The sequence below is a fragment of the Crinia signifera genome, chromosome 8 (genome assembly GCF_055691185.1).
Source record: "Crinia signifera chromosome 8, ASM5569118v1, whole genome shotgun sequence".
NCBI lineage: Eukaryota > Metazoa > Chordata > Amphibia > Anura > Myobatrachidae > Crinia > Crinia signifera.
In genome coordinates, this window is record NC_139224.1 from 32,480,824 (window position 1) to 32,494,536 (window position 13,713).

The 13,713-nt window shown below is 48.3% G+C and overlaps 1 protein-coding gene across 10 annotated transcripts in view; it reads left to right on the top strand.

Annotated features, from left to right (window-relative positions):
* Positions 1 to 13,713, top strand: part of CFAP20DC (CFAP20 domain containing) — a 269,546-nt gene that overhangs the window by 116,069 nt on the left and 139,764 nt on the right. For 3 of the 10 annotated variants that reach the window (XM_083156078.1, XM_083156081.1, XM_083156084.1), the window contains exons 11-13: positions 6,656 to 6,745; positions 9,589 to 9,708; positions 10,890 to 10,961. The exons of 1 other annotated variant lie outside the window; for it this stretch is intronic. In XM_083156078.1, coding sequence (XP_083012204.1) covers positions 6,656 to 6,745; positions 9,589 to 9,708; positions 10,890 to 10,961 — 282 coding nt within the window. The remainder of the gene's footprint in view (positions 1 to 6,655; positions 6,746 to 9,588; positions 9,709 to 10,889; positions 10,962 to 13,713) is intronic. 6 more of the 10 variants (XM_083156079.1, XM_083156083.1, XM_083156085.1 and 3 more) reach the window with 3 other exon arrangements.

The following is a 13,713-nucleotide window of genomic DNA, read 5'->3' on the forward strand; positions in this document are numbered from 1 at the left end:
AGAAGTCCCAGAGTGGCGGGGACTGAAGTCCCAGAGTGGCGGGGAGTGAAGGCCCAGAGTGGCGGGGAGTGAAGGCACAGAGTGGCGGGGAGTGAAGGCACAGAGTGGCGGGGACTGAAGGCACAGAGTGGCAGGGACTGAAGGCACGGAGTGACGGGGACTGAAGGCACAGAATGGCGGGGAGAGAAGGCACAGAGTAGCGGGGAGAGAATATTAAAAACTGTAAAGAGTAAGAATTACAAGTTTAGAATCCTGAGTGGGTCATAGAGGAGAATTTAGTAGGCATTTGGAGGTCTCGATTATGATAAAACAGAATCATACAGTAACTGTCTTGTTTTGCCGACTTCAATCAAGGGTTAGCCATGTGTAATCTTGTTTTTTGTCTTATGTGTAACAATCATAGTTGGGACAAGAACAATGACAAAAGCTAAAATAAGGGCACTGTCTGTCAGGCATTTTAGCTTGGCGATTTTTTTTGTAACAGGGAACTGCAGCTTTCAAAGCAAAGTCACAACACGTTCCCCTGTCACATCTTAGCAGTTCTGCTGTCATTGTGCTGCATGCCTGGTTCTGACAACTGAATCTCTATTGTGTGTCCAAGACACAGTATCCCCCATTTCCTTTAATGTTAGTCATGTAGTATTTTAGAGTACCAAAAGGCAGCAGTTTCCTGGTCAAACAATCACTGCTTTGTAAAATGACTTTGACACTGCCAAAAAGAGAATGAAATAGAGATCATTTTCATAACATAATTATAAAGAAAATTATAAGGAACCCCTGGTACACCCTAGAGCAGGCATGTCCAAACTATGGCCCTCCGGCTGTTGTAAAACTACATGTAAAACTACACGTTCCATCATGCCTTGCCACAGTTTTGCTATTAGGGATTCTAAAACTATGTCAAGGCATGCTGGGATGTGTAGTTTCTCAACATCTGGAGGGCCACAGTTTAGACATGCCTGCCCTAGAGGAACCAGAGCAGATGTCTCTGATATCTGCTACTGTGCCTCCATTACCAACAGCAGAATTAACCCCTATAGAATTTATCAAGCTCCAGAACTTGGCCCCGGCAGCTGACACCATCTTTGATGGTGCTAGCCAGTTAACCAGATAGATGGCACACATGTGCCACCAGACTTTGACACATGCACAGTAGCACAGCAGCTCACAGCAAGCCAGGTGTTCACAGGTGCAATCACTTTACTTCTATTGATTGCCAGACCGGACTCCTATCGGAACCACTGTCAAGGTGACTCAGTAATAATACATCCTGCAATAAGTAATCCATCCATTTTTTTTGCGGCTAGACCCAATAAATATATAATATATGAAACACATGTATATATGTGGGAAACTGAGTTTCTGAATCTGTACAATGTAGTAGCCGCAGCTTTTTTCCAATACAAGTTCTATTCTGCGTATTATACAGACTCAGTTACACACAATGGGCCTGATTCAGACCTTATGGCACGGCTGCTAATTTTTGTAGCCCAGCAATCAGGTACACACCACCCAGCCAGAGTTAAACCCTGCTCCGTTCACAGGGCCGTTTCTACAGGCAAACAAGCCATGCAGCCGCCCAGGGCAGCATGCCTTGTCTGCCACAGTTAAAAAGCCGGGGGCCAGCTCCACCAGCCGCATGTTCCCTTCAGAGGGGAGTGAGCGCAGTGTGCGTCTCTCCTCCCCCTCATTGTCCTCCAGCGTTGCTTCCGAGGTAAGGGGAGTGCTCAGCGCATGGCTCATATCTCCTTCCCCCTCAATGTGTCTAGTCTGTCCCTGTCTCGGCCGTCAGTCAATGAGAGCTTGTGGGCCGGCTCCTGATTGGCTGCCAGTCAGAACTTGCGGGACGGCAGTTAATCAGGAGCCAGCCCTTGAGATATGATTGGCTGACGGCCCAGTCACAGGGACAGACCAGACACAGTGAGGGGGAAGGAGATAAGCGCCATGGGATGAGCACTCCCCTCGGAAGCGACGGCGGCGGAGGAGGAGACCGAGGCCAGGGAGATGCCGGACTGGGGTGAGGGCAGGAGAGGCATGTACTGCACTCCCCCCCCCCCCCCCCAACAGCAGCAGATGGAGACAGCAGATGGTGAGTTGTACTGCTGGTGGAAATTCTGGTACTTTGGGGGCATATGTGTTTCTGGCATTGTGGGGGCATATATGGCACTGTGGGGGCATATGTGTATCTGGCACTGTAACTGCGTCCTACTGTAACTGCTTTACATTGCAACAAAGACGCATTTTCAGCCCAAAAAAAAGTCTCCAATACTGGTATAGTTACTCGGGACTCGTGGGCTGGGTGGCATATTGGGGATAGGGGAGTTATTCTGGTTGCAGCCTTGCGAGATCAAACCCTGCCCGAATGGTTGGCTGGTGCCACCCATTCACAAGCGCAATTCGCAGGGCAGGGCATGTGAATGGATGTTACGAGGGCCGACGCCACCACTAGGCAGCCTTAGGCATTTGCCTAGGGCGCCGGCCACTGGAGGGCGGCAGTTTGGAGCAGGCCCCCCTGGCTGGAGTGACTCCCCCCCTAGCATCACCCCCGGTGGAGTGATTTGGTGGCTTTGGAACAGCAGAGGACCTGAATCCAAGCTCTCTGCGGGTAGAGTAGGGGAATCCCCCGGGCCCTCCAGCGCCGCATCCCCCGGCACCACCCCCTTCCCCGGGTCGGGTGACACGGACAACCCATGGGCAGCTAACATCTGGTGATGTTAGCTGCCCACCCCCCGTACCTGCATCATGGCCTCATTAGCATGAGAACGCCCATGAAATGCTGGACGTTCCCATATGCTAATGAGCCGCACGCCACCCCTCTCCGCCTGTCCTGCGTGCGTGCATCCTGCATATGCACATGAGAGAAAGTGACCTATTGGATAAACCGCAGTGCTTTCAGGTAAAGCTTCTTCCCTTACTGAGCCCAGATGTGATCACAGTTACCCCACGGAGAATATTACATAAAGAAAATGTAGTATCCTTTCCATCACCATCAGAGTTTGATGCTTGAGGCTTTCAGGTAAAGTGATACCTAGAACCATTTACAAGTGAGCTATCAATATAAACAGCCCGGCACTTAAAAGCAGAACACTACAGATCAGACCTACTAAACGGAGCAGGGCCTTGGGGCACCTCGCGGGCAAATTGAACAGATACAGCGGCGTTTGCCTCAGGCTTTATCACTGCTTAGTACACCTGGTCCCAGGTGTAACCCACGACTGATGGATTGTGATATTGTACAGGTCTAGGATGGAATGCTGAAATAGCACAGGGGGATTGCTTAAATTGCATACAAAATAAATGTGAGTGCGGTTCTTGATAAATGATTAATGGGGCAGGACAAAGTAATGTCAGAGAAATCCAGAAGCCAGAAGGATCTTTAATGAATCTGCCTTAATTTGCATGGATAGAAATACAGGTAATTAAAATGTTATTTACCGGGGTCCTTGGATGTGTACTGCGCCGATTACCACTTGTTTTGGAAAAAAACATGAAAAACTCATGTCGAACTTCCTATTGCCGACGTAATGCTTGTGTCAACTTTCCGACCCATTGACCATAGCCATGTCAACCTATTTCACGTGTCGACCTAAGCACTGTCAACATTTAGTGGTCGACCTAGTGACCATATCCTGTAGTCACGTCTCAAACTGCAAAAATATATACATTTTTCACACCACAGTTTCAACCCGGTTAGTGCCAGGTTAACCCAGTCCACATCTTGGTGTGAAAAGGTACCCAGAATGAAAATTGGGTTGGGTAACCCTTGAAATCCAGGTAGAGACCTTGGTTGTACACCGAATGACCCAAGTTACGGGGCCTTGTGAGCAGTTAACCTGGAAATCGGGGTAGGGACCTTGGATGTACACCGAATGACCCAAGTTACGGGGCCTTGTGAGCAGGTAACCTGGAAATCCGGGTAGAGACCTTGGTTGTACACCGAATGACCCAAGTTACGGGGCATTGTGAGCAGGTAACCTGGAAATCGGGGTAGGGACCTTGGTTGTACACCGAATGACCCAAGTTACGGGGCATTATGAACAGGTAACCTGGAAATCTGGGTAGAGACCTTGGTTGTACACCGAATGACCCAAGTTACGGGGCATTGTTAGCAGGTAACCTGGAAATCGGGGTAGGGACCTTGGTTGTACACCGAATGACCCAAGTTACGGGGCATTGTGAGCAGGTAACCTGGAAATCGGGGTAGGGACCTTGATTGTACACCGAATGACCCAAGTTACGGGGCATTGTGAGCAGTTAACCTGGAAATCGGGGTAGGCACCTTGGTTGTACACCGAATGACCCAAGTTACGGGGCATTGTGAGCAGGTAACCTGGAAATCGGGGTAGGGACCTTGGTTGTACACCGAATGACCCAAGTTACAGGGCATTGTGAGCAGGTAATCTGGAAATCGGGGTAGGGACCTTGGTTGTACACCGAATGACTCAAGTTATGGGGCATTGTGAGCAGGTAACCTGGAAATCGGGGTAGGGACCTTGGTTGTACACCGAATGACTCAAGTTACGGGGCATTGTGAGCAGTTAACCTGGAAATCGGGGTAGGGACCTTGGTTGTACACCGAATGACCCAAGTTACGGGGCATTGTGAGCAGGTAACCTGGAAATCGGGGTAGGGACCTTGGTTGTACACCGAATGACCCAAGTTACAGGGCATTGTGAGCAGGTAACCTGGAAATCTGTGTAGGGACCTTGGTTGTACACCGAATGACCCAAGTTACGGGGCATTGTGAGCAGGTAACCTGGAAATCGGGGTAGGGACCTTGGTTGTACACCGAATGACCCAAGTTACGGGGCATTGTGAGCAGGTAACCTGGAAATCGGGGTAGGGACCTTGGTTGTACACCGAATGACCCAAGTTACGGGGCATTGTGAGCAGTTAACCTGGAAAGCCGTCTCACAAGCCAGTAGAGAAGAGGCCCCAGCAATAACCCAGGTTTATCCTATGGGGTGAACGGGTTTGAAGCCACTGTGACACTGCTTGAAACCCATGTTTAGTTACCCAGCTTGGAACTGTGAATTTGGGCCTAATTCATAACTGATCAATGATCTGCAAAGTTGCAGACGACTGCGAGTAGATAGCCGCCATCCAGAATTGCGAGTGAACGGCAAATGGATCGCTGTTAGCAATCCACTCGCAAATCCATACACTACGCATGAACCTGTGCAAATGTGAGTCTGACCCTTTCACAACTCTGCCAGGCGGATCAAGGCCAGCTATGATGTCATAGACCCATCCTAAAAACACCTGGGCGGGGCTGCGTTTTTTCTGACACTGCCAGAAAACATCTGGTTACCTCCCCAAACACCGACTTTCTATCAGTCAAGCTCCGTTCACATTGCATTTACAATCCATACGCAATTTCTGTCAGTATTCACCATCGCGGATGTATGCGCAATTATTTGTTAATCGCTGTGAATGTGCTGATCAGCAGTCAACTCTGAATCAGGCCCTTGGTAAAATGTTGACAAGAAGGTGATAAACGCGCACAAGATCAAATAAATTACTCAGATTATGTGGCCATATTAATAAACCAACATTATGGCTGCTTTCACACAAACATTTCTAGCAGCACTTGGTTGGCGGTGCTCCCGGAAATATAAAGTATTCAAACCCACAATAAGATAACTGTGGTGAATATTGCATTTGTATAACTATTATACTAAAGGTCCAAGATTGCATCCCCTTACTGTTTAAATAAATACATTGGTACCACACGGTGACGAGACATTAATAAAGGGAATCTCAGCCAACTTAATACTCAGCACCGCAGGGACCTCTATGACCGCAGGTACCCCCGCGCCGCACGGACCCCCCTGCCAGCTCCCGGATGGGAGGGGGCGCAAATTTTTTTGTTACGCTACTGGCCCAAGTCTTGTACCTTTGCTTCCTTGCAAAGTTATATTATTGTGAAAGTGTTGACAAAGCAAAACCATGCCTTGTAAATGATTGCCCCTTTAAAAAACCTGCACAGCCGCTGAAGTCTGACCCCAGATATTATTTATGTCGTACCTTGACATACGGACCCTTGATTCACAGTATTGTCTCCCACCATCCTGCCTACATTACTAGATGGTGTGGGGGACTACGCAAAAAAACTGTGACTATCCCCGGCACATTCCAGAAGAAGAAGTATGGTTTTTACCTGGGTACATTTTGACTGTTAACATTTTAATAAAGATTAGATCTATTTATTTATAGTATTTTGCTCTTGCATCCATCACATACACTCTACAAATGGCTGTTTACTATATGTAGGATAATGATTAAATTAACATACTCAAATCGCTCTTTCGGCAAAGGACTTTTTACAGTGTGCATACACACGGAGCGATTTTCACCCGTCTAAGCAGGACCCTATGGAAAACCGTCCACCCATTCGCTCATCTGCTAGTAAAACCAGTAGATGAGTGGCAGCGGCCAGTGATGATGCGGGAGTGTCCATCAGCGCTCACCGCTCATCGCTGGGCCGTACACACTGGTCGGCTTTTGAGCTGATAACAGCTCAAACGGCAAAACTGAGCTGCTTTTAGCTCAAAATCGCCCAGTGTGTATGGGGCTTTAAACCTACAACGACCATCTGTTACAATACTGTATATCTATCATAGTCACCACAATGCTTGACTTGTTTCTGGAACAGATTTCTACCCGCACCCTCCTCAGGATGCCCCTACTGCTGAGAGGAGCAGGAGAATGCAGAGTGTAGGCAGTGCAAGGAAGGAGCAGGCAGGTAAGTAATCCCGAAATGTCATGTATATTATATTTATACATTTCACAGTATTTTACAAGAATGTTCCTGGTCTGGAGCCAGCAGGCTACTTACTGAATCAGAATTACTGACTTTGGTTTGACCACTCAGGGATTTATTTACTAAGATGGGAGTTCTATTGAAGATGGGATGTTGGCGCATAGCAACCAATCAGAATCTACTAATTTATTTAGCACCATCAAAAGGATAATAGATAGAATCTGATTGGTTGCCTATAGCAACATCCTATCTTTACTAGAACTCTCATCTTACTAAATAAACTCCACAGTAGTAGACCCTGTCCATGAATACATTTTTTATGCATCATGGTTCCCATAGTCCCGCCCATTACTCTAGGAAGCGGGTGAGATGAAGGAGGGAGACCTATTTCTATGGGAGTCCATCAGTTAGCGTTGTAGACCAGTATACACTACTAAATAATGCCTTGGCCTATGCTTTCAGTAGGATGACTTTTGGATTTCCTATCAATGGACAATCAGATATTTATGGAACAATTCCGAAAAGTAAAATATGGGCGGGGCATGTTGCTTATGTGCTAGGTGGACAATCATCTTTTCATTAAATGTCCATTTATTCCCATTCACTGCTGTTTGTAAATTAAAGGCAGCTCACACCCAGAAAGCACAGTGGGTACACAGAAAGATACTCTGTCACAGAGTAGGGACCACTGTGTTCCTGTCCCCACCAAGGTACATGCCCATTGTTCTCTGCACTATGCAGGAAATTGTGCTTGTTGTACCCCTGCCACCAGGGCCGGTGCTAGGGTGTCCGGCGCCCTCCTGCAAACCATACGTTTTTCGCCCTTTCACATTGCCATTGCAATAAGCTGCAGCCCGATAGTGGGAGTGTATACAACATGCGATCCTATGGAGGATCTCGGGTGCATGTACATGTATGCATTGCATACACCATCTCAGTGCTATGTCTGCAAAATGTTGCAGGCACTAAAGGTGACCATACACGCTGTGAGAATCGCATACGTTATGGTCTAGATCGCATTGCACGGCATGCATGCAATGTGTGTGCGGTGCGATCCGAAAGCAGTACAAAAAGTATGTGCAGCACTCGTGACTGAGGGGGAAAGGAGGGGAGAGGAGGAGATGGAAGAAGAGGGGAGGAGATAGATGGGGCAGAGTGTTGAGGACTGGCAGCGGCACTGGCACAGCACACTGAGAAGAGGGAAGGAAGGGGAGGCGTGCTGCTGCCTGTTCGTCATTTGATTGACAGCTGGCGCAGGGAGCAATGGGTAGGGGGCGGATCCAGACATGACATGTCATCCAGGCATTCACAGACAGCGCTACATGCCTCAGCGCAAGTGTCCGTGAGGAAGAGGGGGCAGGTCGCAGGAAGAGGACAGTGTGTGCGCGGTGCAGGGAGCTGCTCAGCCTCTCCATACTGTCAGACAGGCTCTGCGGTCGGCGTGCAGGAGGCAGTGACAGTGAGGGCTGAGGCAGCTTTAGCAGAGCAGGGAGGGAGACAGCGCCTTTTCAGCATGGCGCCTCCCTGCTTTGCAGGAGCTGCTGAGTGGGTAGCGCCGGCCCTGCCTGCCACCCACCGCCTCTTTCTGTACTCCTCTCCCTGCAACCCACTTCTTCCCATCAGCCTCTGCCTCCCCCTGTCACCTTCTGCCTCCCTTTGCCTTTTGTTGTCACTGTCTTCCTCTATATGCCATCCTCTCCCGGCTGTCACCCTCTACCTCTTCCTATCACCTACTGGTTCCACATGCTCTTCTTACACCTCTGCTTTCCTCTGTCACCCACTTCCTCCCCCCTGCTTTATAATCTCACCCTCTGCCTCCCTGTCACACACTGCTGCATCGCATATTGTAAACTGGGGTTGATGTGGAGGAGGGGGGCCCAAATTATATTTTTTGCACCTCGGCCAACTGCTCGCAAGTTCGGCCACTGGGGCACCTTGTCCACTGCTTGTTGTATCAGCCTATTCCTAATGATACATATGTTGCTGTTACGATGTTATAGGCCTGATTCTGGTTGACTTGGTAAGCTGTGAAGAGTGGCCGCCCTGCCGAAAGACGCCCCCCCCCTCCCCCGCCACCGTATTCCTTTGCAAACTTGCGAGGGGATGTGTTATGAAACACATCCCCTAGCATGTGCCTGCAGCAGGATAAATCATTTATTGTCAGCGACCATTGAATTATTTCTCCTGGGCTCGCAAATATCAGTCAGTGGAGACTGAATTATATTTGCACGCTTCAGGATAAAGACAAGGCGGGCTACTGACGTCATGTGATCAGCCGCACGCCACCGGCACACTGCGTCACGGTCACATTTTCATGGGAATGCCCATATAACTCTGGGTTTTCCCATGTCCCAGAGTCGCCCATGCCCCCCCTGTGCAAGCTCCATGCCCTGTGCAGGTCGGTTAAGGCGCACGCACATTGCTTCAACATCGATCTCCCATGCAGACACGTGGGGAGGATGATCAAATTACATATGTATCATGGTTTCTGGGATTATACAGTATGTATCCTGAACTTGTGACACCAGCTGACTGTGAAATTCCGCCCAGTGCCAAATTTCACTAAAACGAACATAGAAAACAACATGATCAAACTAACAAGAGACTTATTTGAGAAACGGAAGATCTGCCTGGAGAGTAAATCGGGCACCTTCGCTCTGAAACAGAGCCCAGGCATTTCTGAGTGAATAAAATGGAAATATCCCTTGCTTTATGGCTTATCAGTGGAACAGCAGAGAGAGATCTAAGAACTAATACAAACCCACTTGCAATTTAAAACATGCAGATAAGGAGAAATGTATTTTATATGATCTATTTTCTCTCAGACAGCTCTTCTGTTGGACACTGCAGAAATGAAGATAAGCCCTCCGCTCAGATCCCTGTACCCTCCTGCCGCGGCGGAAGCAGAGCGGAGACATTAAATAACAGCAGCGCCAACTTTCCAGGTCAGACCGCGCCTCTCTGCCAGTGTTTGTGTGATAGGAATATACAGCAGATCTGGAAATGAGAATTGTTACTCCGGGTCTCACAACAAAGCGACTCTTTCATGCTAACTTGAACCACATTCACCTTAATAATTTAGTTTTTTAACTTTCATATATGTCAAAGACAGAACGCAGCGGAGGGGAGAACAGCTGGGGAATGCTGCGTTCCTACTACAGAACAGCATAAAGCTTCTTGCTGCTCTTTATTCATTTATAGTTATCTGATTTGTACCATTCATAAATATTCACAAGCCTCCACTAATATCATTTAAGAGGAGCTCTTAAGTCTAATAGATTAAGGGGCATATATATTAATTATCCTGGTTTAGACCATGTCATTATATTTTTATGGCAGCATTTAGAAATTATGTTTGATCCGAATGCACCAGATACACATGGAGACAGGGGGGCCAGAATCATGTATTTAGCTTTACGGGGTATTTTTTAAATTCTGGTGCCCCTATGGTGCCAGCCTCCTCTCCCCCACCTTCCAGTGCAGGGTATTGCTCACACCACATATTGACGTCTGCTTCTCCTTTAAAAGCAGTGTGCTGCTGCAGGCAAGGGGGTAACTACCATAGGTTCAACTGCTATAGGGCCCAGAGCTGATGGGGGCCCTTCTTTGCTCTGTAAGTTATACTGTAGGTGCACTTTACATTTATCACAATTAGTTTGTACATAGGGGCCCTTAAAACCTTTTGCTAAGGGGCCTACGACTATCTAGTTACACCTCTGGCCTCAGGGTGCTGTGCACCATCTTATTTGCTATACAGATGGAGCCGGCCTCCCTCTTGCTGGCATATCGCCAGATTGTCTCCGCTGGCGATCTGCCAGCGGCGAGGCGCTCCATCTGACTGAGACGCGTGTGCGTCTCACACGCGCGCACGTCTCAGTTTCCGGGCGGCGGGGCGACGGGAACCCTGTCTGTCTCCGCTTCAGGGAGATGGACAGGGTTAACAGGGTTAGGCGGGCGAGCGGGGAGGCGGTGGGGACCCGGGGGAAGCACCGTCGGAAGAGGACGCGCGCGCGTCTCGTCCTCTTTCGTAGATCAGATGGTGGCTGGATGGCGGATGGCGAATCTTCCGCCAGCCCCTGCAAGAGAGAGGCCGGCTCCATCTGTATGTCTCTATCTTTCTTCACAGATGCCTCAAGCTGCAACTCACAGTCACGGCTAATTTTGACAATTCCGGTTTGCACTAAGTTACCGGTGGGCGGTAAGTCTTACTCTTGCCGGTCAATATTGGCGTAGAGCTCAGCATCACTTATGCTGCTCAAACAAAAAAAAATTCTGCAATAACAATAAATAGGCCCCTATATGTGGTATACAATCATATAATAGAAGATGATTTTAGGGTATGTGAGCTTTATTTTAAGGCAACAGTTTCAGGATGTTTGGAAACGTGGTTATATACTGTGACATTTTTCTCTTCTTACTGTCTGTCATGTAGTTGCTAACATTGTGTTCTGAAATTCTAATGTTACATTGAAGGTTTCAGGACTCACCTTATTAACATATATTATTCCATTCATTCATCTGAATAGACTACTGCATATTGCATTTCGTGCCCATTAAGGCCATCAGAAGGGTACATGCGTTTCAGATATGCTTTCAACGCATAATTTCAATATTTACATGAGAACATATCCTTAGGCGTATTTGTTCTGTTATCAAGACACAGAAGTAGGGAGGAAAGAGGAAACTGGAAACGTGGCGTCAGCAACGAGAGTCGTGCTTACTAGATTTTGCACACAAGGGCAGCCAGATCGGAACATTGAGTTATACAGTCTAAGGGGGAAATTTACTAAAATTGGACTTCTGTTGAAGATGGGATGTTGCCCACAGCAACCAATCAGAAAAATTCTACCCTCATTCCGTCAGGGACGCAAAATGATTTCCACAGTGACATTAGCAGGGGGAGCCTTCTACCGGGCATTTTTTTGTTAAACGAAAAGCAGTGCATTGGCTGCACGACCTGCAGTTTTTTTAGAGACTGGTTTAACGCCCAAGATCTGGGAGAGTTTTTCACATCAAATATCCCCTTACATGCACCAGCAAATACATTGTCTACTACAGATGCCCTTGCAATCTTTTATACATTGGGAAAACGACAAGACAAATGAAAGAGAGAATGGCACAGCTTTGTTCCAGTATACAAGCAGCTATTGATGCCAAAAACACAGACCAACCCATTGCAAGACCTTTTTGAGACTTCAAACATAACCTATCACTCAACAAATACAAAGTGATTAACTGGATCCCCCCCAAGTCCTAGGTGATGGCCTATCAGACTTTGGCTTTAGCCACCTGTCACGGCTAAGGTCAGTTATAAAATGGGCTAGAATGGCCTAAAGGATCAGGTTATTTAAGTGAGTATTTTAGACCACTAGGAAATAGCCTAACTTTAATGAATGGGCTAAATCAAAGTGGATAAAGGGACCGGTCCTTTAAGCAGCCTACCTAGCGTCTCACCGACGGCCTACCTAGCTTCTCACCAGCGGTCGCCCTAGCTTCTCACTTGCAGCCGCCCTAGCTTCTCACTCACCGCAGCCCTCCGCCGCTATAACCAGTGGCAGCCCCCAGCTTCTTGCGTTACCTCTCACCCGCATTCCCCCCTCTCTCCTGCGACACCCCTCCCCCTCTATCACCTGCAGCAGCCCCCAGCTTCTCGTGTTACCTCTCACCCGCGTTCCCCCCTCTCACCTGCAGCACCACTCCCTGATATCACCCGCGGCCACTTGTGAGAAGCTAGGTAGGCCGCAGGTGAGAAGCTAGGTAGGCCACGGGTGAGAAGCTAGATAGGCCGCGGGTGAGAATAAAGTTAGCTTCTCACCTGCGGCCTTCATAGCTTCTCACCCACGGCCATCCTAGCTTCTCACCCGCGGCCACGCTAGCTTCTCACCCACAGCTGCCCTAGCTTCTCACCCGAAGCCTATCTTGCTTCTCACAAGCGGCTGCCCTAGCTTCTCACCCGTGGCAGCCCTACCTTCTCACCCGTGGCCACCCTAGCTTCTCACCCGCAGCCGCCCTAGCTTCTCACCCACGGCCGCCCTAGCTTCTCACCCGCGGCCGCCCTAGCTTCTCACCCGCGGCCACCCTAGCTTCTCACCCGCGGCCACCCTAGCTTCTCACCCGCGGCCGCCCTAGCTTCTCACCCGCGGCCACCCTAGCTTCTCACCCGCGGCCGCCCTAGCTTCTCACCCATGGCCTACCTAGCTTCTCATCCGCAGCCGCCCTAGCTTCTCACCCGCAGCCGCCCTAGCTTCTCACCCGCAGCCACCCTAGCTTATCACCCGTGGCCTACCTAGCTTCTCACCCGCAGCCACCCTAGCTTCTCACCCGCGGCCGCCCTAGCTTCTCACCGGCGATAAGTTTTATAGGAAATATGATAAAAAGAAACAGCATTATCCATTTTAATTTAATAAATGTCAGATGTTCCTACCTGCCACGGAAGATTAAGAGTATTTGCTAGTATTGTGCGTGTTCCCAGCACTGACTTCATAATAATGTTAGTCTGCAATTAGAAACTAAAACAAGAATTTACTGGAGCTCATTTATATTGATTTCTTCATTATTCTCACAATTATCTAGTGGGTTATGATGGACCATTGTGATTATGTTCGGAATATTTTGATTACACAGTAATTTAAATGTCTCCTAAAATATACTTTATAAATTACGTATGTGTAACATAATCTGGAATCCCCTTGTAAAGCCAGTATAGTGTCTTACACTTTACTGTATGGCTGCAGACAAAATCTGGGTTCCTGTGCCATTTACAAATGAAAAGAAATGTATGTGGTGCTCAATCAGAACAGTCATAATTGGAGAGAAAATGCAGGTTTTATTCATTCAAAATTGACCCATAGGTCCAAAAGCTGATATACAGGCTGGTTTTACTCCCCAAAAATAGGTTATAGTGGACTTTAACCATTTGAGTTCCAACATATCTGTGAGAGATGTTCAAA